General features: G+C 41.2%; 3 protein-coding genes across 3 annotated transcripts in view; 2 read left to right on the forward strand and 1 right to left on the reverse strand.

Moving 5' to 3' along the window:
• On the reverse strand, nucleotides 1-20,175 carry LOC148356915 (ATP-binding cassette sub-family G member 1-like). The gene is made up of 9 exons (XM_088347000.1): nucleotides 19,936-20,175; nucleotides 11,272-11,480; nucleotides 10,224-10,341; nucleotides 10,022-10,154; nucleotides 6,019-6,069; nucleotides 5,804-5,949; nucleotides 4,994-5,117; nucleotides 2,022-2,136; nucleotides 1-1,959 (listed from the first exon to the last, which is right to left on the reverse strand). Exons 2-9 carry the CDS (start codon nucleotides 11,429-11,431, stop codon nucleotides 1,823-1,825), a joined length of 984 nt encoding a protein of 327 aa, XP_088203126.1. The 5' UTR covers nucleotides 11,432-11,480; nucleotides 19,936-20,175; the 3' UTR covers nucleotides 1-1,822.
• The window catches only part of LOC148356913 (ATP-binding cassette sub-family G member 1-like), a 162,937-nt gene that overhangs the window by 23,894 nt on the left and 111,859 nt on the right, over nucleotides 1-27,184 (forward strand). The gene's annotated exons all lie outside the window — the stretch shown is intronic.
• LOC148356916 (uncharacterized) lies at nucleotides 20,124-26,228 on the forward strand. Its single transcript, XM_088347001.1, has 9 exons — nucleotides 20,124-20,330; nucleotides 21,257-21,375; nucleotides 23,226-23,348; nucleotides 23,432-23,497; nucleotides 23,705-23,793; nucleotides 23,934-24,039; nucleotides 24,316-24,421; nucleotides 25,415-25,473; nucleotides 25,715-26,228. Exons 3-9 carry the CDS (start codon nucleotides 23,310-23,312, stop codon nucleotides 25,778-25,780), a joined length of 531 nt encoding a protein of 176 aa, XP_088203127.1. The 5' UTR covers nucleotides 20,124-20,330; nucleotides 21,257-21,375; nucleotides 23,226-23,309; the 3' UTR covers nucleotides 25,781-26,228.

The raw sequence follows: 27,184 nt of genomic DNA on the forward strand, positions 1-27,184 counted from the left end.
AAGTCAAATTTGTCCTCTGTTTATTTCTCTCTCAGGCAAAGATGTGTTGATGAATGCTTTTAGCTTCTCTCGTTAATTATTGTAATTTCCTGCTCACTGCGTCCCTAAAAATAGGTTATTGTAATTCTCAGCTTCTTGGACTCCCCGAAAATAGATTGTGTCAATTTTTCAGGTCTGAGGAATCCCGAAAAATAGATTAGTGTATTTCCCTTCTCTCTGGAATCCCCCGAAATAGGTTATTTTAATTCGGTCTGATGAAGCCTTGCCAGTTACGAAGACCGGACCAGAACAGAGGTAGAAAGGGAGAACTCATATGCGAAGACGATCATAACTTTCTATAACAAAATAAAAGTCGTGCAAAACTCCGGAACAAAACAGAACAAAAACCATCTTACACCCAGAACGGGCAAGTACGGGATTCCTCCCACTCAAACTAAACAGGACAGGGCATAACAGAACAGAAAATGTGTAATGAGCCAACACCCGCAATACCCACAACCCAACCTTAAGTAGCACACACGCAAATGAGCTGATTTACTGCAGCCGGTGCCCAGGGGGCGGGACCAACCGGTCGCCATGGCGACCATGCTGGCCATGACATTGCCTAGACTCCCCAGAAATAGATTTGTATTACCGGTTCTGAAGACTCTTGAAATTTTGATGATTTTAACTCCCTGCTCGCTGGATTTTTCAAAGTAGATTTTTGATATTTTTATATGATAATTCCCAGCTCGGGGCAGCACGGCGGCGCAGTGGTTAGCGCTTGTGCGGCACAGTTCATGTCATGGGAACCTGTCGTGGGTTCAAATCCAGCTCCTGACTTCCTGTGCGGAGTTTGTATGTTCTCCCTGTGCTTGCGTGGGTTTCCTCCGGGCACTCCGGTTTCCTCCCACGTTCCAAAAACATGCATTTCAGGTGAATTGGCCCGTCCAAATTGTCCCTAGGTGTGAATGAGCGAATGAGTTGTCTGTCCCTGTGTGCCCTGCGATTGGCTGGCAACCAGTTGAGGGTGTCCCCTGCCCACTGCCCGGAGATGGCTGGGATGGGCTCCAGCCCCCCCGCGACCCTAATGAGGATAAGCAGTACGGCTAATGAGATGAGATATTCATACTGTGTACCTGTAAAATTCTTGATTTCTAAAAATGTTTTTTATTTTCAGTTTTTTCCTTGTCTTTAAATTTTATGTTTTTATTCATTTGTTTCAATCTTCTATTTCTCCTTTCTTTAAATGTATGTAATGTGTATTTTTTACAACTTTTTTCAATTTCAATAACAAAAAACGTTATTTTATTCTCTATTTTTATTATTTTTATCATTGTTATGATGTATATTTTTTGTAATTTACTGTTTTTTATATTTTTTAACTGATTTCATTTTATTTTTTTAATTAGTTATTTTTTTATTTCTCATAATATGATACAATATAGTTTGTTATAATTTATTATTTTTTTATGATCTCATCTATTTTATACAAATTTTTGTATTTATTTTTTCCATCCATCGATCCATCCACTATCCATCCATCCATCCATCAATTAGTGACAATTTGGACCGGACAATTAACCTAACATCCATGTTTTTGGAATGTGAGAGGAAACCCACGCAAGCATGGGGAGAACATGCAACGAACCTCATGACCTCAGAACTGTGGCGGACACGCGCTAACCACTGCACCGCCGTGCTGCCCCATCATCCAATATCTGCACTGCTTATTGTCAGTAGCGTCTAAATTCAAGTTATTCAAATATAAATTATGAACTTAAAAAAATACATGTTTTTTTCTGACATTTGAAATCTCGAACTGTTCCAAGTCTTTGGGATGTCATTCAGATTCGCTGTCGGAGGAGTGAGCCTTCTCTCCCCCCAAGTTTCTCTTGCTGTCCTCACAAGATTGACTCCCTTGTGCCGCCTCGATCAAGACGTGCATGTCCTCGAGCGTCCCAATCGCTACCTTGATGACTGAAGGGGGAAAACAAGGTAATAACACACAGAGAAAGCGGACGGGTTCTCGCAACACTCACTAAAATTGACCGGGGTGTGGTACCGAGGGCAAACATGGTTGAGTTGTTTCAGGTGAGGGATCAGGTGTTGCACCCCCCCCTGGTAGATGCATTGGCCTTGACTCAGGATGTACAACTGATGGGGAGAAGAGAGCAACTTCAGCTTGTAAGGTGCCAAGATTTAAACAAAGCACAGGTAACGCAGCTGCTTCCCTCCCCCAACCTCAGTAACTCGGACAAAACAGTCCCGCAGCGACACGGTAAGCAAAATTCCAATTATTCCAAGCGGATATAAGTCTTATGCATTACTTAGATCGCCGTCTGTTTTTAACGAGAATGGCCATTGTTTTGATTCCCTGTTGTCATCCGGTGACGTCATAGCACAGGTCAAAAGTCAACTTCGATAAATAATTTCTCGAGATCCACGGTGCGTGGAAAATTTCGAAACATATCTGCATGATTGTCAGGAGGAACACTACACGTTGTGCCTTATTGAAAGAAATGGTCTTTTGTTATCCCCTCAAGACTATAACTATTAACCCGACCCTCCCATCTCGACCCCCTTAATCTAACACAGTAACCATCACCCCACCCTCCTAACCGACTTGCCATAGCCAACTAATTTAAGAACTAGGCCCCTACGCTTAAACCCATAACTCCTAACCCAAACCATTACCCCTTAGCACCAACCCCTAACCCTGTTAACCCTAACCCCTAGACTCACTAACCCAACTGCTAACCCCTAACCCCCTAATATCTCCTAATCCTACCACCCTGACTTGAACCTCTAACTCCTAGTTCCAACCTGTTGTGTATGTAGTAGAGTTGTACCAGGGACATTCATCCTCGGTACAAAGAAAGTTTTTAGTGCATCACAGGCGGATTTGTAAGAAGTGCCAGTTTCGGGAAGGGAAAGAAAAATTCTCTGTCCTTCTGTGACTAAACAGTGCAGTAGTAGTGCGCGTTTCCGTATGTCCGGCATGTCGTTTGCAGTCAATGCTAGCAGGTAATTTTCGAAAATCTGAATCCACGTGTGCCCTGCGATTAGCTGGCAACCAGTTCAGGGTGTCCCCTGCCCACTGCCCGAAGATGGCTGGGATGGGCTCCAGCCCCCCCCCCGCGACCCTAATGAGGATAAGCGGTACGGCTGATGAGATGAGATGAGATGAATCCACGTGGTGTACAACATCGTAGGCTCACCCGGGGTTTCAAGCAAAGCAGGGGGTTGTGAGATTCCGACACAAGTCATCCTCGACGCCAATATGTTGTGTATGTAGTAGAGTTGTAGCAGGATTCAGAGACAGGCACGTACGGTACATTCATGGAGTGTTTACTTAACTTCTTCTTCGGTAGATCTTAAGCACAAGTACAAGGCTGCACATTCGTATATAGCAACACCGCTGGATGGGAAGTGTATTACACGACAACACACAACCCTTACCCCATTGGCCCACCTAATTTACAGACGTAACTACTTACCCCATAATTCCAACCCTTACCACTAACCCAATAACCCTGACCCCTAAATCCACTCCACTAACCCCCAAACTCTCTAACCCAGGGGTCGAGAACCTATGGCTCGCGAGCCATATATGGCTCTTTCTATGAATATCTATGGCTCAGAGACAAATTTGATTGCATGCAAAATTTCTCCATCCTATTCGAAACTTGAGTTGTCCGTCCTATTCAGGTACACGCAAAGCCAATCCAGAGATAAGTCTTACGGCGTTACTTCGCAGTATATAGGGCACATTTTTCACTACAATTTACAGTCAAGGTGTCACACAAAAAAGGGGGGAAAAAAACTCGTTTTGGCTGTACAACGCTAAAGAATCCTTTATATAAAAGTTCACTATATAATCTGTGTTCAGATACCTTATGATGAATCCACAGAACACACTGTAAATACGCCAAAACACCGGAAGAGAACTTAGTTTTTTGATTGGGTGAGTGGGAGGGATGGGTGGAGCCATGCAAAAAGCGCAAGCACTCCCTCCCATCTCTCGCCCTACGCCATCTGCGCCAAAAGTGAGCTCATCAGGCTTCCTATTTGCAGAATGTTGTGACGTTTTTTTGCATCTGGTTTTGAAACCAATATGTATGAAAAAAAAGGGTCAAAAGGAGTTTAACCGATCTTGAGTAATTGCAAGAAAGAGACAATTTTAAAGTGGTATGTTTGTTGATTTTGGGACAGGGGCTCTGGCATTATTCTCTTTTCATAATTTTAATCAAATCATCAAAAGTAAATGTGCTGAAGACTAAGCTTTTGTCTGGGGCGCCGGTTTAGCAATTTAGTAAATTTGTCTCATAATATATGGTGTGGCTCTTTCCCAAAATAAATTTAATATTTTTTGCTTTTATGGCTCTTTGAGTCAAAAAGGTTCCCGACCCCTGCTCTAACCCTAACCCACTGATCTAATGACTAACCCCTAACATATACCCCCTAAACTCATAACTCTTATCCTCCAGCCCTAACCCTAACACCTATCCCTAACCTAGTAGCCCAAACCCAAACCTCGACCTCCTAACCTTAATTGTCTAACCTTCACCCCATAACTCCTAACCCTAACACCCTTCACTCAAATCCCTAACCCTAACTAATTCCTAATCCACCAAACTAACCCTTGACTTTAACTCTTAACCTTAATCTTCTCAATTCTCATGTCTACACTTCATACTCAAGGATTATGCTCTGTGATGAATGCACTGCGTGGAGTTTTAATGTAAACAAAACACTCTGCCACTGAGCATGCCACTGCCCCCTAGTGTAGTGGAGTTGCAATTGCACTTTAATCTGGGAAAGTTAAAAAAGACGTTCTTTTAAGTCAAACGTGACCATAGATCGGTACCCCATGTGAAGCACAAACGCTCGACACCTCAGATTACAAAACGCAGAGTTTTTTTTGACTGTGTTGGTCTTGATAGAAATATGAAACTCATCGCTTAAGATAAATGATTGATTTAAAGAGCGAATTCAACCCAAAATCTATTACCTTGTCGAACATTTGAAAGAGGTCCCAATCTAGGTGGGTGATGGTGCAGATGATGGTCCGTCCCCGGTTAGCGAGACGCTTGAGGAGAGAGATGACCTGCATGGACGTTGCACCGTCCAACCCACTGAGACACAAATGCGGAAAATCAAACTGATTGTAGACTAGTTTTCGGGATGGTCTTCCTTTTAAAAGGAGAAGCAGGACCTTCTAAGTCCAGATTGGAGTCCAAATTGACATTTCGAGTGCGGTACATTTTTACTGGCTTTCAGTTTCATAGACTGGCTTTCAGTTTTTTTGATTGACTTTCAGTTTTACGGACCCACTTTCAGTTTGAACAACTTTAAGTATTACTATCTCGCTTTCAATTTAAGAGGTTGGATCTCTGTTTCATAGACCAGATTTCAGTTTCATGGACTAGATATCAGTGTTATTGATTGGTTTTCCTTATTTAAAGCTGACTTTCAGTTTTATTGACTCAGTCTCAATGACTTGCATTCAGTTTTATTGACCTTAAGTTTCATTTAACTGAAGTCCGGGCAACAAAACTGAAAGCCAGTCTATAAAACGGAATATTAGTCAATGAAACTAAAAGCACGTGTATAAAACTGAAAACCAGCGTATAAAAAGTATATCCAGTCAATAAAACTATTAAACATGAAAATTTGGGGTACATTTGGAAACTTTGAATGAATGAAAACTTTTTCTCCAACATTACAAAATAAAAACAGGACAAAAACGATTGACATTTAAAAGATGGTTTTGTAATTTGAGAGAATTCATAATTGAAGACGTCATCATGGAACATCACACCTGATGGTTTCATCAAAGAACATGACCGGTGGACTGTTGACCAGCTCCTGAGCAATGGACAACCTTTTGGACTGGCTCCCCGACAAATTTTCAGTTCGGGTTTCAGCGCAGTCGATCAGACCCAAAGAAGTCAGAAGTTCATTTACCTGCGACCAACCAGGAATCGTAATCAGCAAAACAATCCCAAAAGCGAAACTTGACGTGGAAGGACTTACGATTTTCTCCTTGACGTTCATGGGCTCGTTGAGTTTCAGATTGGCGGCCACCTAATATACAGAAAACAGGGGATTCAATGTTTATTCATTTAAGTGGCAGTAAGTAACAGGGATGTGATTTGACCGAAGTGAAATTATCTGAAAATTAGGCGGGGGTCTGGGGGCCGCGGGCACCCAGCTAGGTCCAGGGCAGTGCCCTGGTGGGGGGACAAGTCGGGCGAAGCCCCCCGCCCCGGAGCACATGGGTTTTCCGTGTTTTTAAGAACTTTCAATGCACTCAGATGACAAAGAAATAGACAAAACAACAGCATAAATTTTCAATGTATTTTGAACTATCCCATATAAAATTACAGTTGAAGTCAACTCAAAATCAGTCACATTAAAAAACATTGGACTGCCTTTGCTTTTAAAAACTATCACTGAGAATATCATCATATCTAACTCATGTGATTACTAAGTTAACACATAAATCATGTTGAAGAGTTCAAATTTCATGAACAAATAATTGTATCACGACCAAATGAAAAGTAACTCATATTAGAACATACCACAAATGTCTTTGTTATAGCAGAAGATGTTATCTATAAATGAAAGTACTGTAGTGGGTTGTACATAATTCACCCACGGAACCATTGTTTAGTTAGCGAGTTCCTAGGGGGACTCTTAATTCGGCCGGTTCTAGCCACTCTCGTGTTTGTTTTGTTATTGCCAGTTTAAATGTCATTAAAGCAGCTTTCGTTGGCACCTTTGTTTGACACTCCGCCTACGACTCCCGTCTCTGCTCGCTACATTGGATCACGTCGGGGTCACCAACATTTGTAGATAATTCCTTCTCTAACCAGTCCGATCGAAACTTGTTTTTTACCATCTTAGCAATTTCTTTAACTCGCGGAGCATCTTTGCGTTCGATCTCGGACATCTTTCTTTAAACACTCGGCAAAAACGTGTGAGAAATGAACAATGGCATACTCCTACGCCTTTATAACAAGCGCGTTTATTGGTCAACACGGAGACTTCAACCAATCGCAAGTACGTTTCATTTCAGTTACGGAAACACTAAAATGGAATGCTGTCGAGACGAAATCGGTTTTTTTACCAATTAAAAAATCTGAAATTTTAAAATTTTATTTTTGGAGATAAAAAAAGCGGAATTCCGCGAATAAGCGGAAAAATCACATCCCTGAAGTAAGCTTATTTTAGACTGAAACTGACTTGCAAGTGCTTGTTTTTGAGACCTAAAGGGACCTTTTTAAACCACAGGTGACCCAATTTCAACTGGAAGAGACTCATTTTGAACCGCGAAGGCCTGATCTTGAGAATGGAAGTGACCATTACAATCAGGAAGTGAACTGCGTTGAATGAAAAGTGCAAGTTTTAAACCGGAAGTGCCCATTTCAAACTTAAAATGATTCCTTTTATTCATTTTGTTCATAAGTGATTCGTTTTAAACAAAAAGTTGTAGCGAGCAGAGACGGGAGTCGTAAGCGGAGTGTCAAACAAAGGTGCCAACGAAAGCTGCTTTAATGACATTTAAACTTGCAATAACAAAAACAAACACGAGAGTGGCTGGAGCCGGCCGAATTAAGAGTTCCCCTAGGAACTCGCTAACTAAACAATGGTTCCGTGGGTGAATTATGTAAAACCCCACTACACAAGCCCCCCCAGAATTCACCCATAGTCAAAGTCTCTGTGCCTGGTTGGTACAAGGAGCTGGAACAGCGGGGCGGTGAGAGCTTGTGGACTCAGTTGGAGAGCCCACAGGTGCTGGGGGCGGAGGGTCAGAGTGGGTACCCACGGGGCCGGAGGGTCGTGTCGCAGGAGGACGGCCGCGCCGTGGGGCTTGGGCCAGTTGCAATGGCTTGGACATATCCATGTGGGCAGGCTTAACCCTGTCCACGGAGACAGTCTCTGGCCTACCACCAATGTCCACGACCATGGTCTTGTCACCATGCTGCAGGACCTTAAACGGTCCATCATAAGGAGGGCGCAATGGTCCGCGGTCGGCATCGTGGCGAATGAAAACAAAACCAGCCGAGCGCAGGTTGGAGGGAATCCGTGAAACTGGCCTGCCGTGTCACGATGTGGGGATAGGCACAAACGCTCCCGCAGTGCCCTGCAAGATGGACTTCTCCCTGGATGCAACCCTGGGTGTCGTTGGGTCTGGGATGAAATCACCTGGCACCCGCAGCACTTGACCGTAAACCAACTCAGCTGAAGAGCACTGAAGGTCCTCTTTGGGAGCGGTCCTTAGTCCCAGCATGACCCAGGGTAGCTTATCGACCCAGTCCCCATCGGTCAGGCTGGCGCGCAGGGCCGCTTTCATCGAGCGGTGGAACCGCTCGCACAACCCGTTAGCCTGGGGGTGGTAGGCAGTGGTGCGGTGAAGTTTGACTCCCAGGCTCTCGGCAACCGTGTTCCACACCTCGGAGGTGAACTGTGCGCCCCTGTCAGATGAGAGATCTGCAGGGTGTCCAAAACGGGCGACCCATGTGCCGATGAACGCCCGGGCCACATCGACAGCTGAGGTGGAAGTCAGCGGAACTGCTTCAGGCGAACGGGTCGTCCTGTCCACCATCGTCAGGAGGTAAGTGAAACCGTGTGAAGGGGGCAGTGGGCCCACCAGGTCAATGTTAACGTGGTCAAACTTCCGTTCGGGGATGGCGAATGGTACCAATGGGGCCTTGACGTGACGGTGCACTTTGGCGCGTTGACATGCCACACATGAGTCGACCCAGTCCCGGACGTCCTTTCTCATCCCTTTCCACACAAACTTCTGGGCCACTAGCTTAATGGATGCTTTCCTGCCAGGATGAGACAGGCCGTGAATTGCCTCAAAAACAGCCCGACGCCAGCCAGCAGGGACAAGCGGCCTAGGCCAACCAATGGAGAGGTCACAACAAAGCTTGGCCCCTGAGTCTCCGACCGCAACCTCCTCCAGCCGCAAACCAGAGTCTGATCTCTTGAGCGTTTGGACGCCGTTATCAGAAGCCTGGTCCACACTCATACTGGAATAATCAAGCCCCAATTGTACAGCGCTGATGGTTGCTCTGGACAGGCAATCCGCAACCACGTTGGACTTCCCAGCTATGTGCCTGATGTCAGTCGTATATTCGCAAGCGCCGTCTGGACATGCGGCGGCATGTGACGCAGAAAAAGTTCAGTGAAAAGAAAATTTGGCTCTTCGGTGCCAAGCAAGTTTAACATCATTTCCATGTGATCCGATGGCTTACTGTCTCCTAAGCCCTGAATAGCAAGGAGGCGTCGAGCACGCTCAGAACGCAACAGTTCAGAGATTCTGAGGAGATATGCCTTCAGTCCCTTATATTTATCCAGTTCAGGAGGGGATGTGATGAAGCTCACCGCTCTGGCTGCAGTTGAGCTCCCCAGAGCAGACACCACGTGGTAATAGCGAGAGTCATCATCAGTGATTCCGTGCAGGGCGAATTCAGCCTCTGCTTGTGCGAACCATGTTAACGCCGATGACTCCCAGAACTCGGGGAGCTTGAGAACGGGCGCGTATGCCATGTCGGTATGCTCAGTATTATGCACGGCCTCGGAAACTTCCACGAGACTAATGTTGGGGTCACCAATGTAGCGAGCAGAGACGGGAGTCGTAGGCGGAGTGTCAAACAAAGGTGCCAACGAAAGCTGCTTTAATGACATTTAAACTTCCAATAACAAAAACAAACACGAGAGTGGCTGGAGCCGGCCGAATTAAGAGTTCCCCTAGGAACTCGCTAACTAAACAATGGTTCCGTGGGTGAATTATGTAAAACCCCACTACAAAGTGCCTATTTTAAGATTGATTGAGTTTTAAACCAGACTCGACCTGTTATTAACAGCACGTGACTAAACCTAGTACTTTATTTCACAATTATTCCATAAATTTTTGTACTTTTTGCTTACTTTTCACCATTTTTCAAAACTGTTTTTGAGTCATTTTTGTTTATTTTCAGCACTTCTTCCATTCTTTTTGATACTTTTTTAGTTTTTATAAACATACCATCATGGCCTGCTTGGTGGATAGGCGCGGCCAGAGCACATTGCTTTGCATGATGTAGCAGGACATCTTTCGGAATTTTTTCAAGTCTCTGGGATGACCGTTGACCAGGATTGTACCCGTCACGCCCTTCTTCCTGCGAAAGATTCAGACCATTGCAGAAAAACCCATTTGGAGGACGTGCGTCCCAGCCCGGCATTTATACCTGTACCCCGCCAGGACGTCCATCATGGAGGATTTGCCGGCTCCGGAAGGTCCCGTGATGGCGACGAGCTCTTTGCTGTTGAATTGGCCAGACAGATTCTTCAACAGAGTTTTTGAACCTGATCCAGAGAAATAGAAAAAAAAATGGGGTTTATCCATTTTCCAGTATGATACCGATATTGCAGCCTGGGCCGATATCAACCAATCTAATATCTTCACTACACATTTTTGAATTCTAGATTTGGAGTCCAGATTCAGGTTTGGATGATCGGATCTAACCTCAGTCCTGCTCCCCTCAAATTGATTTGCAATCCGAAAAGGAAACGATACAGGTTTTTGGGGCAATGTCGGACTGTTGTCAGTATTGGATCAGGCCATCTCTATAATTACTCCGGAAAGGATACGGGTATTAACTGCTTGCATTGAAGAGTAATTTTTGGAGCCAGAATCAGAGTTTTGGAATACGATCCAGATTTCTGGGTTGGAGCAGACGATCTTAAAAATCACTCAGAAGCAAGAACTGGACTGGTTTGATACAAATTTCTGAGCCGATATTGGATCAATCTCAATATCAGATAAGGCCACCTCTTCAATCACATCTGACCAAAACTTCGAACTATTGGAGCTAATACACAGATATGTTGGGCTGATAATAATGTTGTTCTCTTATCACCGCCCTACACAAGCGTGCAAAACTTATTATTGAACTACTACTGTTACGCTGCAAGATTTTGAAATGATTTATGCCTCTCTCCTGATAGTCTTTAATCTTTTTTCTCTTTAAAGTCTTTCTTACATGTTTACCCTGGAGTGCCATGGCTAATTTTTTTTTGCATATAAGGTTTCACAACGTTGATATCAATGACAATAAACAAAAAATTCAATTCAATATTGGATCAGGTCAACTCTTGAATTACTCTGGAGTGGAAACTGAGATTGACTTCTTATATGTGAGTGCCAATTAAATCTATATTTTTTTCCCGGAGTGATATTGGAACATTTTTCCGAGAAATAGGTAATCTGGGTTCTGTTGCTAGGCATGACTTAACCTGTCTTGATGCAGCAGGTCCTCTTCTGGATAGTGTAGGACAGATCGCTGAAGTCCAAGTTGACGGCTCCCCGGCGCGGCAACTGGCTGAGATGTTGAGTGGACATCGAGAAGATGCCCGGTTGGGGCTGCGCAGGATTAGCAGCGCCGTTGTCCTCCATTTGGATGCAGCTGGCAGTTGTGGAAAGCGAGCGACAGTGAAGAACCAATCTAAAAATAACAAAAGTGAGTTAAAGCATAAGTCGCTAGAGAAGGAAATAGTCGGGAGAAATAGCACCATATGTCGGAATCATGGATTGAGAGTTTATAAGTTTATGGTACACGTAACAAAACCAAAATAAATAAATTCATGTAAAATAAAATTAACATAGGTGGGGTGGAACATTTGAAAATTGAAGGCTGCAATCATCACTTTAATCCAAGAGATTGTGGCAGAGTAACTCGTGATTTGCTTTTTAAAGCTGTATTTTCCTTTTAAATAATATGATAACTGTAGATGCTGTGATATACAGTTTATTGTTGTCGAATTTCTATTTTATTTGAGAGTTTATTCTTTGATTCTTATTTTGGAACGACAATCATACGAATCAAGTATAGAATCAGAATAAATCTGGTGAATTGAATTTGTACCTGGGTGGAAATCATCATGCAGAGAATTTAGCAACTCGAAACTCTTTACAAATATGTAAATCTTTAATTGTATGCAGAAATGTAAAATTCCCTGAAAGTGTGCGACGTTCCACGACGGCCCACGGAAGTTCTGATTAACGAAGACACTTAAATGCACCGCTCGACGAACACATAGGAAATAAATATATTTTCGTCCCTTAGGACGAAAAAGACGCGACTTTTTTTCTCGTGTGTGTTTCCTGCAAATTCATCCCACCCTCATCTTACTATGATATTTAGTGATTTTATCTTTTAACGTAAACAACAACAACAATAATAATAATAATATGCCCTGCGAATGGCTGGCAACCAGTTCAGGGTGTCCCCTGCCCACTGCCTGGAGATGGCTGGGATGGGCTCCACCCCCCCCCACGACCCTAATGGGTATAAGCGGTACGGCTAATGAGATGAGATGAGATAATAATAATAATAACAAAAACACAAATAATAATAACCATAAGCATAAATATAATAATGATCCAATGAATTTCGAAGCACCTTTAACACCAAGGTCGCTGTACATATGAGTAGGACACAACAATAACTGAAGAGGGAAACAAACCAAACAAAATCTAAAGTAAATTCGGACTTGATTTGACACTTTCCTAATATCCACTTTTTTATTCGAGAAAAATACTTTAAAGTCGAGTCATTTGAGTTTTAAATCAGACACAAAAAAAAAAAAAAAATTGGGGGAAAATGGCGTGTAACGTCTGGTAGTGACGTCCCGCATCTATTAATTCTCTTTTAAGGTTATTTCAAGTGCAATATTTGAAGAAGAAAATTGTTCACCACGTGTTTTACACAATTTAATTTGAATAACATATATTTAAAATTCAAAAACTAATTTCAAACAATTAAAAAAAAGTTGATGTCTCCTCTCTTCTGTCCTTCGTACAAACAACATCAAGTCGCACTTTTTAAATTAAGGTTTCCATGTTGCCGATTCTTTTGAATTAAAAATTAAAGGACACACAATGCTTGGTGTTCCTAGTTACCTGTTTATATGTATATTTGTTAATTCAAAATCATTTAAAACCATTGCAGAGCAAGTTAACTTGACCTCTCTGTTGAAGACATCGTCTATTCTATGCTTGCTTGTCACGTCAGTTAAATTCAGACTGCTTGTGTTCTTTCAATATTATGATCTAGACTAGTGGTTCTCAACTGACCCAGAATTCCACCCAAATCATTCATTCATTCATTCATCCATTATCTACATCGCTTATCCTCAGTAGGGTCACGGGGGTGCCGGAGCCCGTCCCAGTTATCTTTGGGCAGTTGGCAAGAGACTTCCTGAACTGGTTGCCAGCCAGTCGCAGGGGAAAATAAATTGCTTCTCAAATTTATCAGATGAAAGGATTGTGCATTTAAAAGCAGAGCTAGTTGATTATATTCACATTCAGAAAAAAAGGACAAATTACAAGCAAAAATAAAACGTAACTTACCGTATATATTTGCTGTCGAGGTTAAAACTCTATTATTACTGTATTAGGATGGAGAAAAGAGCACACTCTGAGTCGGAACTTAGGTTGCTTCCAAATGGATTACCAAGTTGGGCTCATTGGAACTCATTTATTGGAAAGTACAGGCATAGGAGAACACATCTTATTGGCTAGAAGTGAGGTCACATGAATACAAAATAATCTGATTGGTTTAGACAGAAAACAATATTTAAATGAAGTGATAGCGTGTGAGCGTAACGAGCACGGAGGAAAATTAAACTTTGTCACAAAAAAAGTACAACGCCTCACCGAAAGAAGAAACATTGGGAGGAAAGCTCTGCCCCGTAGTTCCGAGCACTAAGGCAAAACACATCTTGAATAATCGTTTGCGGGCCCCAAATGGATATATTTGTTGCAAGAATCTAAACAGCACCTGGATATAATCTTTCGCTTCGTTCAGCCATTTTTTAAGGATAACAAACAAACAAAGGCACATTCAAACTCTAATCAAGCTATAAGTTCCCTTACTATTGCAGAAAAGCCAACATCGCAGAGAAGCAACCCCCTAAAACTGATTTCAAATAGCCAATACCCCAAATATTTTTATTTGATTATGAAGATAATACAACCATACAGGTAAAAAGTTAGAAATATACCAATTTGAAACCATTTATTGTACCTCCCAATAGAGGAAGGAAATAAAACCAACATGCAGGCTCTCTAGGACACAATCAGAATGGCCTCGATTGACTGAAGGGAAGGAAGAGATCGAGCAGGGCTTTAACACCACTCAATGTTAAGTAGCGTAATAGAACATCGTTTTTTTTCTATGAATCATTTTTGACACTGAAAATTGGTCTGTAAGCCGCTCTTGAGTCCTGACGCACCCGTTAAGAAACACTCATTTAGAGGACACAAATCAGTCGGTAGATGTTCCTATTCGCACACAGATGTGGATAGAAATATAAAGAAGAATATGAAACATAATGTTGAAACACGAGCTTAACTCTTAGTAACACAAAATATTAAAGGGAAATGATGTTGAAATATCAGCTACTTTTATGGAACAAAACATAAGGGCGAACGGCAAAAATATTCCCAAACATGGCCAGAACAATGAGAGTGCCGGCAGACAATGAGATAAAAAGCTGTAACACTAACTGGGTCCGACTGAACCAAACATAAAGGAATGTAGATGCAGAATATATTGGTACACCAGGTAGCTCGAACTGAACAAAAAATGAAAGGCAGATGACACGAGAAGCATTTCCACATGTGGATAGTACAACAACAAAAACACTCATAGCTCTAACAGTATTTAATTTTCTCTATTGTCATTGATATCAACGAGGTGAATCATGGTGTGGAACAAGATTAGACAAAGCATTCCAGGGTAAATATGTAGTAAAGACTTTAAACAGAAAAATACGTTTGTTACGATAAATAGACAAACATAATTAAAAGGTTGTGCTTCGAGATTGGCCTGAGTATAATAACGGTGCCTTGAAAGAATAGTGCATGGTAACAGTAGTGCAATAACATTTGGCGGCAACAAAAAAAAACCCAAATACTGTAAGTCGCAAGATATATATTTTCACAGTATTGCACACTTGTCTAGGGTGGTGAGGGCCCTGGGAAACAATGTGTATGAGTCAAGTATCAGTGCAGAAAGTTGTATCAGATCAATTTCGGTTTTGCCTCCCATAGTTACGCTCACAAGCAAGCAGTCGATTCCAGTTTCTGTTCCTGAGTAATCATAAAGGATTGCCTAAACCAAGATTGATAATAGTCCAATATCAACCTAAATATCGGTCGTCTATCAAACCAGAAGTCTGTATCGTATTTTTTTCCAATTCCGTCCAAAACTCCGATAATATCTCCTATAATTGCACTCCCATAATAACAGTCGATTCCTTGACTTGACATTTTCCTGTCTTGAGTGATTATGGAGGTGGCCTGATCAGATCTTAATATTGTCAAGTCAAGTCATGATTATTTGTGACGCCCTTAAACACAAAGAGACTCAAAGGGCTGCACAGACCACAGACTACTGCGAACCACAGACCATTATGACACCACCCCCTGATCCAAAACCTACATGAGGAGAAATAATACACAGGTATTGTCAACATAACATATAGGTTATTCATATGCTATAGCATAGAAGTGTGTTTTAAGCTTAGATTTAAACATTTCCACTGAGGTTGAAGATAGATAGAAGAAGATAGAATATACCTTTATTGTCATTGTTACAAAATGGGTTAACATATTGTGACAACGAAATTGGGCATGACACTCCAGTTTTACACATTCACAGTAAGGTATGAGCCAAGAAGATAAAGGAACAGAGAAGATAAGGTTATAAAACAAGGGGGATAAGGCTATAGTTATAATTTACATGGTATTTACACGAGAAATGTCGGCATGTGGGATGTTACATACAGTGTTATCGTAATACCGTTGTTATCGTAAGGGTTGTGCAATATTGCATTTGGTGCAGTCATCATAGTGCAAAAAAACAGATGGGATCGGATCTCAGGGGGAAGAGCATTTCACAGCACCGGGGCCCGAATGGGGAATGCTCTCGAACCTGCGGATCTCTTCTTGGCTCTTGGGATCACAAGTAGACCAGCATTTTCAGAGCGAAGGCTCCGAACCGGAACATAGGGGGAAATTAAATCTGAAAGATAAGAGGGAGCAAGTCCATGCATGATTTTGTATTATACCAAGAGAACCTTAAAATCCTATCTTAAGCTAACCGGGAGCCAATGCAGGTTAGTTAAAACGCATGTAATGTTATCAAACTTTCTTGTCTTAGTTAAAAGCCTCGCTGCAGCATTTTGTACCAGCTGAAGGCTCTTGATGTTGGACTTTAGGACACCGGAGAGTAGTACATTACATTAATCGAGACGGGAGGTAACAAACGCATGAATTATGATCTCTGCATCCGACTGAGACAGCATAGGGCGAATTTAAGCTACGTTGCGAACATGGAAAAAAAGCTGTTCTAGTAATATTCCTAACGTGTGTTTGAAACGACAGATTGCGGTCAAATGTGACACCTAAATTTTTGACTGAGTCACTCTGGGTGATATTACATATTTCAATGTTCAGAGCAGTTTTTAGAACAAGTCACAGCATTTAGATGGACCAAAAACTAACATTTCGGTCTTTTCAGAGTTAAGGCGCAAGAAGTTGAGAGGCATTCATTATTTTTATCTCAGTGACCCAATTTCTAAAAACCCATTTTTAAATGCTAAAATAGAGGTAAAGTGGGTTTTTTGTTTTCATCAAAAGATAAATGGCTTCAGAAGGAGCGATGTTATGATGACGTCAAAGTGAGGCGAGCTGTTCTAAGCTAGGTTTCACTTGCGGGCAGAGTTTCTGCATTATTTTATACGCACAAAAAGGAAGTAGATAGAGATCAAAATGGGAGAACTTTTCTCAAAGGTTCGTGTGTTTGCTGACACCTTTTTGTCAGCTCCTAGCCTGGTTTTGGCTAATGTTAACACGCTAACACTACAGATCTAACTTACTACTGTTTTGATTTATAAACTTGTTTTTAGTGTGTTACATTCCCTTGTTTTTTCTCAAATCTTTTTAAACTGCTACCTGCATACCAGCTAGTGTTTGCATACTAACACTACAGAGCTAACCTTCAACCATTTTGATTCGTAAACCTGTTGTTGGTGTGTGACATTCAGTCTGTCACCAAAGTCTTTGCTAGCTGCTAGTCGGATTCCACCTAATGTTTACATACTAACCCTACAAAAGCTAACTATATATAATTATATATATATATATATATATATATATACTGGACTGTCTCAGAAAATTAGAATATTGTGATAAAGTTCTTTATTTTCTGTAATGCAATTAAAAAAACAAAAATGTCATACATTCTGGATTCATTACACATCAACTGAACTATTTCAAGCCTTTTATTATTTGAATATTGCTGAATTTGGCTTACAGCTGAAAAAAAACTCAAAAATCCTATCTCAAAATTTTAGAATATCATGAAAAAGTACACAAGTAGGCTATTCAACTAATCACCTGAATCATCTAATTAACTCGAAACACCTTGCGAGGGTTTCCTGAGCCTTAAAAACACTCAGCTTGGTTCAGTAAACTAAATCACAAGCATGGGGAAGACTGCTGATCCGTCTGCTGTCCAGAGGACCATCATTGATACCCTCCATCAGGAGGGTAAGACACAAAAAGAAAATTCTCAAAGAGCAGGCTGTTCACAGAGTGCAGTTTCAAAGCATATCCACAAAAAGTCTGTTGGAAGGGAAAAATGTGGCCGGAAACGCTGCACAACCAAGAGAGATGACCGCAGCCTTAACAAAATTGTGAAGAAGAGCCGCTTCCAGAATTTGGGGGAGCTTCAAAGACAGTGGGCTGAAGCTGGAGTCCAGGTATCAAAAGCCACAGTTCACAGACGTGTCCGGGAAATGGGCTACAGTAGCCGTATTCCCATGGTCAAGCCACTTCTGAACTCAAGACAACGGAAGAAGCGTCTGACTTGGGCTATGGAGAAGAAGCACAGGACAGTTGCAGAGTGGTCCAAAGTCCTCTTTTCAGACGAAAGCAAGTTTTGCATTTCATTTGGAAGTCAAGGCGCCAGAGTCTGGAGAAAGGCTGGTGAGGAGCAAAATCCAAGTTGCTTGAAATCCAGTGTGAAGTTCCCACAGTCAGCAATGGTTTGGGGAGCCATGTCAGCTGCTGGTGTTGGTCCACTGTGTTTCATCAAGTCCAGAGTAAATGCAACTGTGTACCAAGAGATTTTAGAGCACCTGCCCACAGTGCCAAAACCACCAGTAACTGGTGCACTGACCATGGCATCACTGTCCTTGATTGGCCTGCTCATTCCCCTGACCTGAACCCCATTGAGAATTTGTGGGGTATAGTTAAGAAGAAGATGAAAGACACCAGACCTACAAATGCAAATGAGCTGAAGGCCGCTATCGAAGCATCCTGGGCATCAATAACACCTCAGCAATGCCACAGGCTGATTGCCTCCATGCCACGCCGGATTGATGCAGTAATCCGTGCAAAAGGATTCCCAACCAAGTACTGAGTGCATCAATGGACATTTTCAAATGTTTGATTTAGTTTTGCTGTTATAAAATTATTTTTTTACTTGGTCTGAGGACGTATTCTAATATTTTGAGATAGGATTTTTGAGTTTTTTTCAGCTGTAAGCCAAAATCAGCAATATTCAAATAATAAAAGGCTTGAAATAGTTCAGTTGATGTGTAATGAATCCAGAATGTATGACATTTTTGTTTTTTTAATTGCATTACAGAAAATAAAGAACTTTATCACAATATTCTAATTTTCTGAGACAGTCCAGTATATATATATATATATATATATATATATATATATATATATATATATATATATATATATATATATATATATATATATATATATATATATATATATATATATATATATATATATATATATATATATATATATATATATATATATATAGGGCAGCACGGCGGCGCAGTGGTTAGCGCTTGTGCGGCACAGTTCATGTCATGGGAACCTGTCGTGGGTTCAAATCCAGCTCCAGACTTTCTGTGCGGAGTTTGTATGTTCTCCCCGTGCTTGCGTGGGTTTCCTCCGGGCACTCCGGTTTCCTCCCACATTCCAAAGACATGCATTTCAGGTGAATTGGCCGGTCCAAATTGTCCCTAGGTGTGAATGAGCGAATGAGTTGTCTGTCCCTGTGTGCCCTGCGATTGGCTGGCAACCAGTTCAGGGTGTCCCCTGCCCACTGCCCGATGATTGCTGGGATGGGCTCCAGCCCACCCGCGACCCTACTGAGGATAAGCGGTACGGCTAATGAGATGAGAGATGAGATATATATATATATATATATTATATATATATCAGGGATGTGATCTGACCAAAAGTGAAATTATCTGAAAATTAGCTGGGGGCCGCGGGCGCCCAGCTAGGTCCAGGGCAGTGCCCTGGTGGGGGGAAAAGTGGGGCGAAGCCCCCCCCCGGAGCTCATGGGTTTTCCGTGTTTTTAAGTACTTTCAATGCACTCAGATGACAAAGAAATAGACAAAACAACTCACAAATATTGTTTTCTATTTTCTACTCATTAAAACATTCAACATATTTACAGGAATATACAAGTGTTCATTCTTGAGCACAATCCATTCACATGACACAAACACTACTTCCTCCTAGACTTCATTGCTTTGGAATGGGTCTTTCTAGCCTGCTTCTGTGCAGCTTTGATGGCTCTTCTTGAGGCAGCCTTGCTTGAGGCTTAATAATATTTTTAAATTTCCTAAATCATGTTTTAAATGTTATATTTTATTATTTTAATAGCAACACATCCGAATATTTGATGAATGAAAATACAATAATTATAGGCCGTACAGTAAAGTGTTGGTGTAATGTACACATGAAAATCTATTATTGTAATTGTTAAATATTTATGGCCATTTTTATTACGTTATAATATTTTCAAAAAAAAGGGAAAACTGTCAAATAAATTCGAAAAGTTTACCACCTACCTCAAAATTCACGACTCTATCAGCAACTGGTACAGGTTGTTGAGGTGGATCACGTCTCTCTATTACCGCTTCCGATTGTGACGTCAATAAGGACTGGAGTTCTTTCACGTGTTTTTTGCTCTTTGTGTGACTTTCAAGAGCTTTGAAACCTCTCCCGCCATAGTCAACGGTATCCCCGCCGAGAAGTGTATCCCATGTCGCGGGAGCGCGCAAACGTCACTCCTCCACGTCACTCCTACGTCACTGCACACGTCACTCCTCCACGTCACTCTACGTCACTCCTGTTGCTACAACCACTTTTACCTCGTTTTAGCTCACTTTTACATCACTTTTCGGGTATGTAAGGGCGAAAATAGATCCCAGATGCACACCGTATATAAACCACTTTTGAGCAGGTAACGTGTTTATTTTGCCTTTTCTGACTCAAATCGCTCGTATTTAAACTGTTATGCACGCTACCATAAAGCTGATTATGCTGAAACGAAGTGTCAAATCATCAACAGATAAACGGGAAACGAACGTGTATGATTTCTCAAACGAAGACGTAACACGTCGATAATTGTATTTTGTGTTTGACTTGAATAAACAGATCATCGTGTGCCTAATATTGTCACAGCAACGGTGTCATTTTTTTCTAGTACAAATGATCCGACGTCAACCTAACACTGTAAACAATGCTGGTGGGAGGGACCATCCTGGCTGCTTGGCTGCTGCCGAGAAATGTACCCCCCCCCCCCCCCCCCCCATCTATCTCTGGCTATGAAGTTCACAGGGCCATGAAATTTACCCTGATTACTCGTGGTGGGCCCATGTCCTCACAGTGAAAAGCACAGCTCGCTGGATGCAACTGAACCTGTTTTAAGTGGGGTGCGTTTTGCCTGCCGAGAACTGTACCCGTCCCATCTATCTCTGGCTATGAAGGTCACAGGGCCATGAAATTTACCCTGGTTACTCGTGGTGGGCCCATGTCCTCACAGTGAAAAGCACAGCTCGCTGGATGCAACTGAACCTGTTTTAGGGGGGGTGCGTTTTGCCTGCCGAGAACTGTACCCCCCCATCTATCTCTGGCTATGAAGGTCACAGGGCCATGAAATTTATGTAAGGAGATTTAAGCAATGTTAACCTAGTTGAAACAATTTACAAAACTCATATAATTTTAAGGGGAAGCAAATCAGATTTTATTTTTACTTAACCCCCTTAACACTCACTGGCGTTGAAATGACAAAGTTTCATATCTTTTCATAGAGGCACTAGTAATTACTGGGAATGATTACAGTAGAGTACAGTATTCTAAATGGATTATATTTTATGATTTCGGCAGACGTACATGAAGCCTGGGGAGGAAATCAAACTCATGTCCTACTATCAAAGGTTGGGCCATACAACTTATATTATTGGGACATCCACAATATTGGTCCCAATAAGGAGCTCGAGAGTGAGGTATTGTTCTGTCCCTGTCATAACTGTATGATGCAAATACTGGACTGTCTCAGAAAATTAGAATATTGTGATAAAGTTCTTTATTTTCTGTAATGCAATTAAAAAAACAAAAATGTCATACATTCTGGATTCATTACACATCAACTGAACTATTTCAAGCCTTTTATTATTTGAATATTGCTGATTTTGGCTTACAGCTGAAAAAAAACTCAAAAATCCTATCTCAAAATATTAGAATATCATGAAAAAGTATACAAGTAGGCTATTCAACTAATCACCTGAATTATCTAATTAACTCGAAACACCTTGCGAGGGTTTCCTGAGCCTTAAAAACACTCAGCTTGGTTCAGTAAACTAAATCACAAGCATGGGGAAGACTGCTGATCCGTCTGCTGTCCAGAGGACCATCATTGATACCCTCCATCAGGAGGGTAAGACACAAAAAGAAAATTCTCAAAGAGCAGGCTGTTCACAGAGTGCAGTTTCAAAGCATATCCACAAAAAGTCTGTTGGAAGGGAAAAATGTGGCCGGAAACGCTGCACAACCAAGAGAGATGACCGCAGCCTTAACAAAATTGTGAAGAAGAGCCGCTTCCAGAATTTGGGGGAGCTTCAAAGACAGTGGGCTGAAGCTGGAGTCCAGGTATCAAAAGCCACAGTTCACAGACGTGTCCGGGAAATGGGCTACAATAGCCGTATTCCCATGGTCAAGCCACTTCTGAACTCAATACAACGGAAGAAGCGTCTGACTTGGGCTATGGAGAAGAAGCACTGGACAGTTGCAGAGTGGTCCAAAGTCCTCTTTTCAGACGAAAGCAAGTTTTGCATTTCATTTGGAAGTCAAGGCGCTAGAGTCTGGAGAAAGGCTGGAGAGGAGCAAAATCCAAGTTGCTTGAAATCCAGTGTGAAGTTCCCACAGTCAGCAATGGTTTGGGGAGCCATGTCAGCTGCTGGTGTTGGTCCACTGTGTTTCATCAAGTCCAGAGTAAATGCAACTGTGTACCAAGAGATTTTAGAGCACTACATGCTTCCATCTGCTGAAAAGCTCTATGGAGTTGAGGATTTCATTTTCCAGCATGATCTGGCACCTGCCCACAGTGCCAAAACCACCAGTAACTGGTGCACTGACCATGGCATCACTGTCCTTGATTGGCCTGCTAATTCCCCTGACCTGAACCCCATTGAGAATTTGTGGGGTATAGTTAAGAAGAAGATGAAAGACACCAGACCTACAAATGCAAATGAGCTGAAGGCCGCTATCGAAGCATCCTGGGCATCAATAACACCTCAGCAATGCCACAGGCTGATTGCCTCCATGCCACGCCGGATTGATGCAGTAATCCGTGCAAAAGGATTCCCAACCAAGTACTGAGTGCATCAATGGACATTTTCAAATGTTTGATTTAGTTTTGCTGTTATAAAATTATTTTTTTACTTGGTCTGAGGAAGTATTCTAATATTTTGAGATAGGATTTTTGAGTTTTTTTCAGCTGTAAGCCAAAATCAGCAATATTCAAATAATAAAAGGCTTGAAATAGTTCAGTTGATGTGTAATGAATCCAGAATGTATGACATTTTTGTTTTTTTAATTGCATTACAGAAAATAAAGAACTTTATCACAATATTCTAATTTTCTGAGACAGTCCAGTACATTAAATCTCTTACGGAGTATACTCATTTGAATGATAATTTATGTTAATCAATGAAGATTAAAATACTGTACTTTGAGTGCACTGAAACATGATTGGATGACTCGTTCCTGTTGAATCAGAGCCGGAGTTGCAGTGTGTCATTTCAAATGGAACTTCAAATCTCGTGCATGCAGAACTCAATTTTTTAATCTTTCATAGGTGATCAATGCCTACCTGACCCTGCTGGTACGTGAATACAACTGCCTAAACACAAGCAAAGCTGCAGTCATAGACAGTTATGCGATGACTGCTATCTGGCAGCGGGAAAATCCCCGTCTCAGGGTATGAAGTGGATTTGTATGTACACATGAATGCAGTTCTTCATCTAAAGTAAATGATTTACACCCATTTTCCCCAAATTTCAGATTGATCCCATGGAATATTTGTTGGTTGTGGGAATTCCGAATATGAACCATCATTGGATGTTGATGGTGAGATTATACCATCAACATATACAGTGGCTGTATATACTTGTGCCATTCTAAACCGTTTATCTCCCTTTTGAAATGCCATTACTGAGGTCCAAAAACATAATCCCAAAAAAGCATTTGAAACTTTGACAGTATTACACATTTCCAGTTATCCCAATTCCAGTGGCCTTGTACCAAATGTTTTTTTTTTCATTTTCACTAACAAAGGTCATCTACCCGCATGAAAGAAATGTCCTTTTTTTGGATCCAATGGGTGAAACAGAAATGAACATTAAGAGGTCCCTGGAGGCAACAAGGTACATTTGTTCATGAGATATTTCCTGGCATACAGTTGGCACAATATTGGCACTATAGCATCGGACAGAAAGTGATTATGTTTACTGTGAAAAAAATTTTTGAACAATATTTATGACCCAAAATTGTTTTCATATCTAAGGGCATTTATGAGGAGAAACAACTGTAATGTGTCACGCTGGGCTAGCGTCAAACTTCCTCATAAAGTCCAGAGGGATGGCACATCTTGTGGTGTCTTAGCCTTAAAAGTGAGTACAAAGTATGTCATTTACACAATGAGGACAACCTCAAAGTCATGAACAGTATTTAAATTAAATGTTTACCAGTGGGCCTGTTGTCATGTGCTTTAGGATGTTCATGACATGTACCTAAATTGGGATTTTATAAGGATGCCCTCTGACCATCAAGATGCTCATGAAAAAAAATACGCCATATCAAATTGGTTATGTAATAACATGGATCTTGCTATTTTCATCGGTTGTGTATTTACTTTTAATTCCTAAAATACTAATCAAACTCTTTAGTTTGCAGAGAAGGTATTAAAAGGAGAAGATATCACCACCAAAACCACAAAAAGTGAAGTCAACAAGTTGAGACTAGATATAGCAACTTATCTACTTCAAGAATCAGGTGAGTGTCTTTTTTGCAATATCCAAAAATGAAACTGTAGCTATTATTCCAGGTCACTTTGTATGCTGAATGGTTTAAATCAGTGTGCTAGCTTTCTTACTCTTGACCCACAACCCATAGCCTTGGTATTTTCTCCAATGTTATGTATTTTCATGTATGTACTCGCTGCTGTCGTGCACTTTCCGGAAAACTTCTCAACATGTTACCTAGTGTTTACTATGTTTGTGTACTGTAATGCTAAATCTATTGCACCCCGGTCATCCTGGAAGAGGGATTACCACTTGTGAGGTCCCTTCTCAAGGTTTCTCTTTTTCCTCACGCTGAGGTTTTGAGTTGTTCCTTGCCCGCATGTTGTTTTAAGATCAGGTCATTGTGTCACTGTAATCCTGTGCAGTCCTTTCAGACATTTTTGTGATTAAGGGCGTCATAAATAAATGTGACTTGACTTGACTGTTATTTGTTGTGTTATGTGTCAGCAAAGGTTTGGACCAAGGTGTGGACATTTCATTATTTTGTAGTCATTCTTGACCCTCCTTTGGAGTGCTTTGTTGACTACTTCCTGTTATTGTTATATCAGTCATCACTTTATATTCCAAAAAGCAAAACTTTAGCATACAGCTCTACAGTCTTACATGAAAAATGCTTTGTTGCACATATATACCTGAACTTCCCAAAATGTACCTGGAAACTGTCAATTAACATTCCAGGTCATCCAAGAAAAGCTTGATAAAGTATATCAGAGGATAGGCTGTTTGTATTATGGGTAACTTTATTTAATGACATAGATTTAATAATATATATATATATATATACATATATATGTGTGTGTGTGTCTCCCTAATCAATTAATAAAAGGGATAACATTTGTTACTGTAGTTTTTACTACACTACAGGCAGGTGAAAAGTTCCTACACGACACTCGACAATATAAAAATGTATGTTTTTTGAGGCAAAGTTAAACTCTGTATGGATCTTTACTCTTTGTCTTTACAGATGATCTCAGCAAGGTGTGTCACAGTTGTGGGTCTAAGAGGTCTGCTGACCTACAATGGGTAAATATGTCAACATCACTAAATACAGTCATGTGAATTAATAGCAGGACACTGATAACATGAATGTGGAAATTGAACAGATGAGTGGTAGGAATGACAAATGATGTCAAATTATACCAGCATGTCTATGTGGTCATTAAATCAATCAACCCAACAAACAAGGTCAAACATGACATGGGGTGCAAAAAAAGGACCTGCCTATACACGGAAACAAGTAAACCTATTTTTTTTTTTTTTTAAGATTTGCTGTGACATCTGTGATCGATGGTTTCACCACGAGTGTGTCCAAAAGCCCCCAGTGGACTAAGCATACCTATGCCCTGCATGTTCACCGGACATTTCAAGTGTTGGTGTTTTGTAGACAGTGACATATTTATTTTTTCCGGGTATAAGATCTGCAACCTCAGGGTTAAAATAGTTTTGCACTTATTACGTTATATGTACAAATTTTGCATTTTATATTGTAGATATTTTTTTAATTGTTCTTAAGCCTACTTTTTTTATGTTGATTTTTTTTTTCGGCCTATTAATCTTGGATAGTCTTTTTTTTCTCTGTGAGGTCATTATTACATGTTTTACCCTGGAGTGCCATGTCCAATCTCGTTGCAGATCATGTTTCCCAACGTCTATTGATGTGTGGATATCTATCTTAAAGAGACATCTGATGCTTTTTTTTCGTGTTCAAGTTTCTGTTTTGGTTCCTTCAGAAAAGAGTTTACATACTTTATTCCTTCAAATAAACATTACTATTCTCACACTGCTTATTTCTTCCTTGCCTATTTGCAGTCTTTTAACGGGGACAATCACATGTTTTTTTCTCGTATAAAATGTCCCCTTTATTTTCATAAAATAATTTACGTAAAAATGATTGGACCATGTGGTTATTAAAGATATACATGATTCTTCCCTGATTAATCAACATTATAATTCTTGCTTGATGGGTTTTATGCGACCAAAAACGCACCCCCCCTAAAACAGGTTCAGTTGCATCCAGCGAGCTGTGCTTTTCACTGTGAGGACATGGGCCCACCACGAGTAATCAGGGTAAATTTCATGGCCCTGTGAACTTCATAGCCAGAGATAGATGGGGGGGGTACATTTCTCGGCAGCAGCCAAGCAGCCAGGATGGTCCCTCCCACCAGCATTGTTTACAGTGTTAGGTTGACGTCGGATCATTTGTACTAGAAAAAAATGACACCGTTGCTGTGACAATATTAGGCACACGATGATCTGTTTATTCAAGTCAAACACAAAATACAATTATCGACGTGTTACGTCTTCGTTTGAGAAATCATACACGTTCGTTTCCCGTTTATCTGTTGATGATTTGACACTTCGTTTCAGCATAATCAGCTTTATGGTAGCGTGCATAACAGTTTAAATACGAGCGATTTGAGTCAGAAAAGGCAAAATAAACACGTTACCTGCTCAAAAGTGGTTTATATACGGTGTGCATCTGGGATCTATTTTCGCCCTTACATACCCGAAAAGTGATGTAAAAGTGAGCTAAAACGAGGTAAAAGTGGTTGTAGCAACAGGAGTGACGTAGAGTGACGTGGAGGAGTGACGTGTGCAGTGACGTAGGAGTGACGTGGAGGAGTGACGTTTGCGCGCTCCCGCGACATGGGATACACTTCTCGGCGGGGATACTGTTATCGGTATAACACCGGCACGATTGATCTTCCGAATAAAGTCACTGAACAAATTCATC

Source organism: Urocampus carinirostris, chromosome 11, assembly GCF_059441175.1.
Source record: "Urocampus carinirostris isolate Australia breed hairy pipefish chromosome 11, RoL_Ucar_1.0, whole genome shotgun sequence".
In the NCBI taxonomy this organism is placed as follows: domain Eukaryota; kingdom Metazoa; phylum Chordata; class Actinopteri; order Syngnathiformes; family Syngnathidae; genus Urocampus; species Urocampus carinirostris.

Excerpts from the sequence above, each read along its gene's own strand:
- LOC148356915 (XM_088347000.1), bottom strand. The coding sequence starts at position 11,431 with ATGGAGGACAACGGCGCTGCTAATCCTGCGCAGCCCCAACCGGGCATC. Across the intron at positions 10,342-11,271 it reads GACCTGCTGCATCAAGACAG|GTTCAAAAACTCTGTTGAAG; the intron begins GTTAAGTCATGC and ends TCTCTGGATCAG. Across the intron at positions 6,070-10,021 it reads CCACCAAGCAGGCCATGATG|GTGGCCGCCAATCTGAAACT; the intron begins GTATGTTTATAA and ends TCTGTATATTAG.
- LOC148356916 (XM_088347001.1), top strand. The coding sequence starts at position 23,310 with ATGACTGCTATCTGGCAGCGGGAAAATCCCCGTCTCAGG. Across the intron at positions 23,498-23,704 it reads ACCATCATTGGATGTTGATG|GTCATCTACCCGCATGAAAG; the intron begins GTGAGATTATAC and ends TCACTAACAAAG. Across the intron at positions 23,794-23,933 it reads AGGTCCCTGGAGGCAACAAG|GGCATTTATGAGGAGAAACA; the intron begins GTACATTTGTTC and ends TTCATATCTAAG.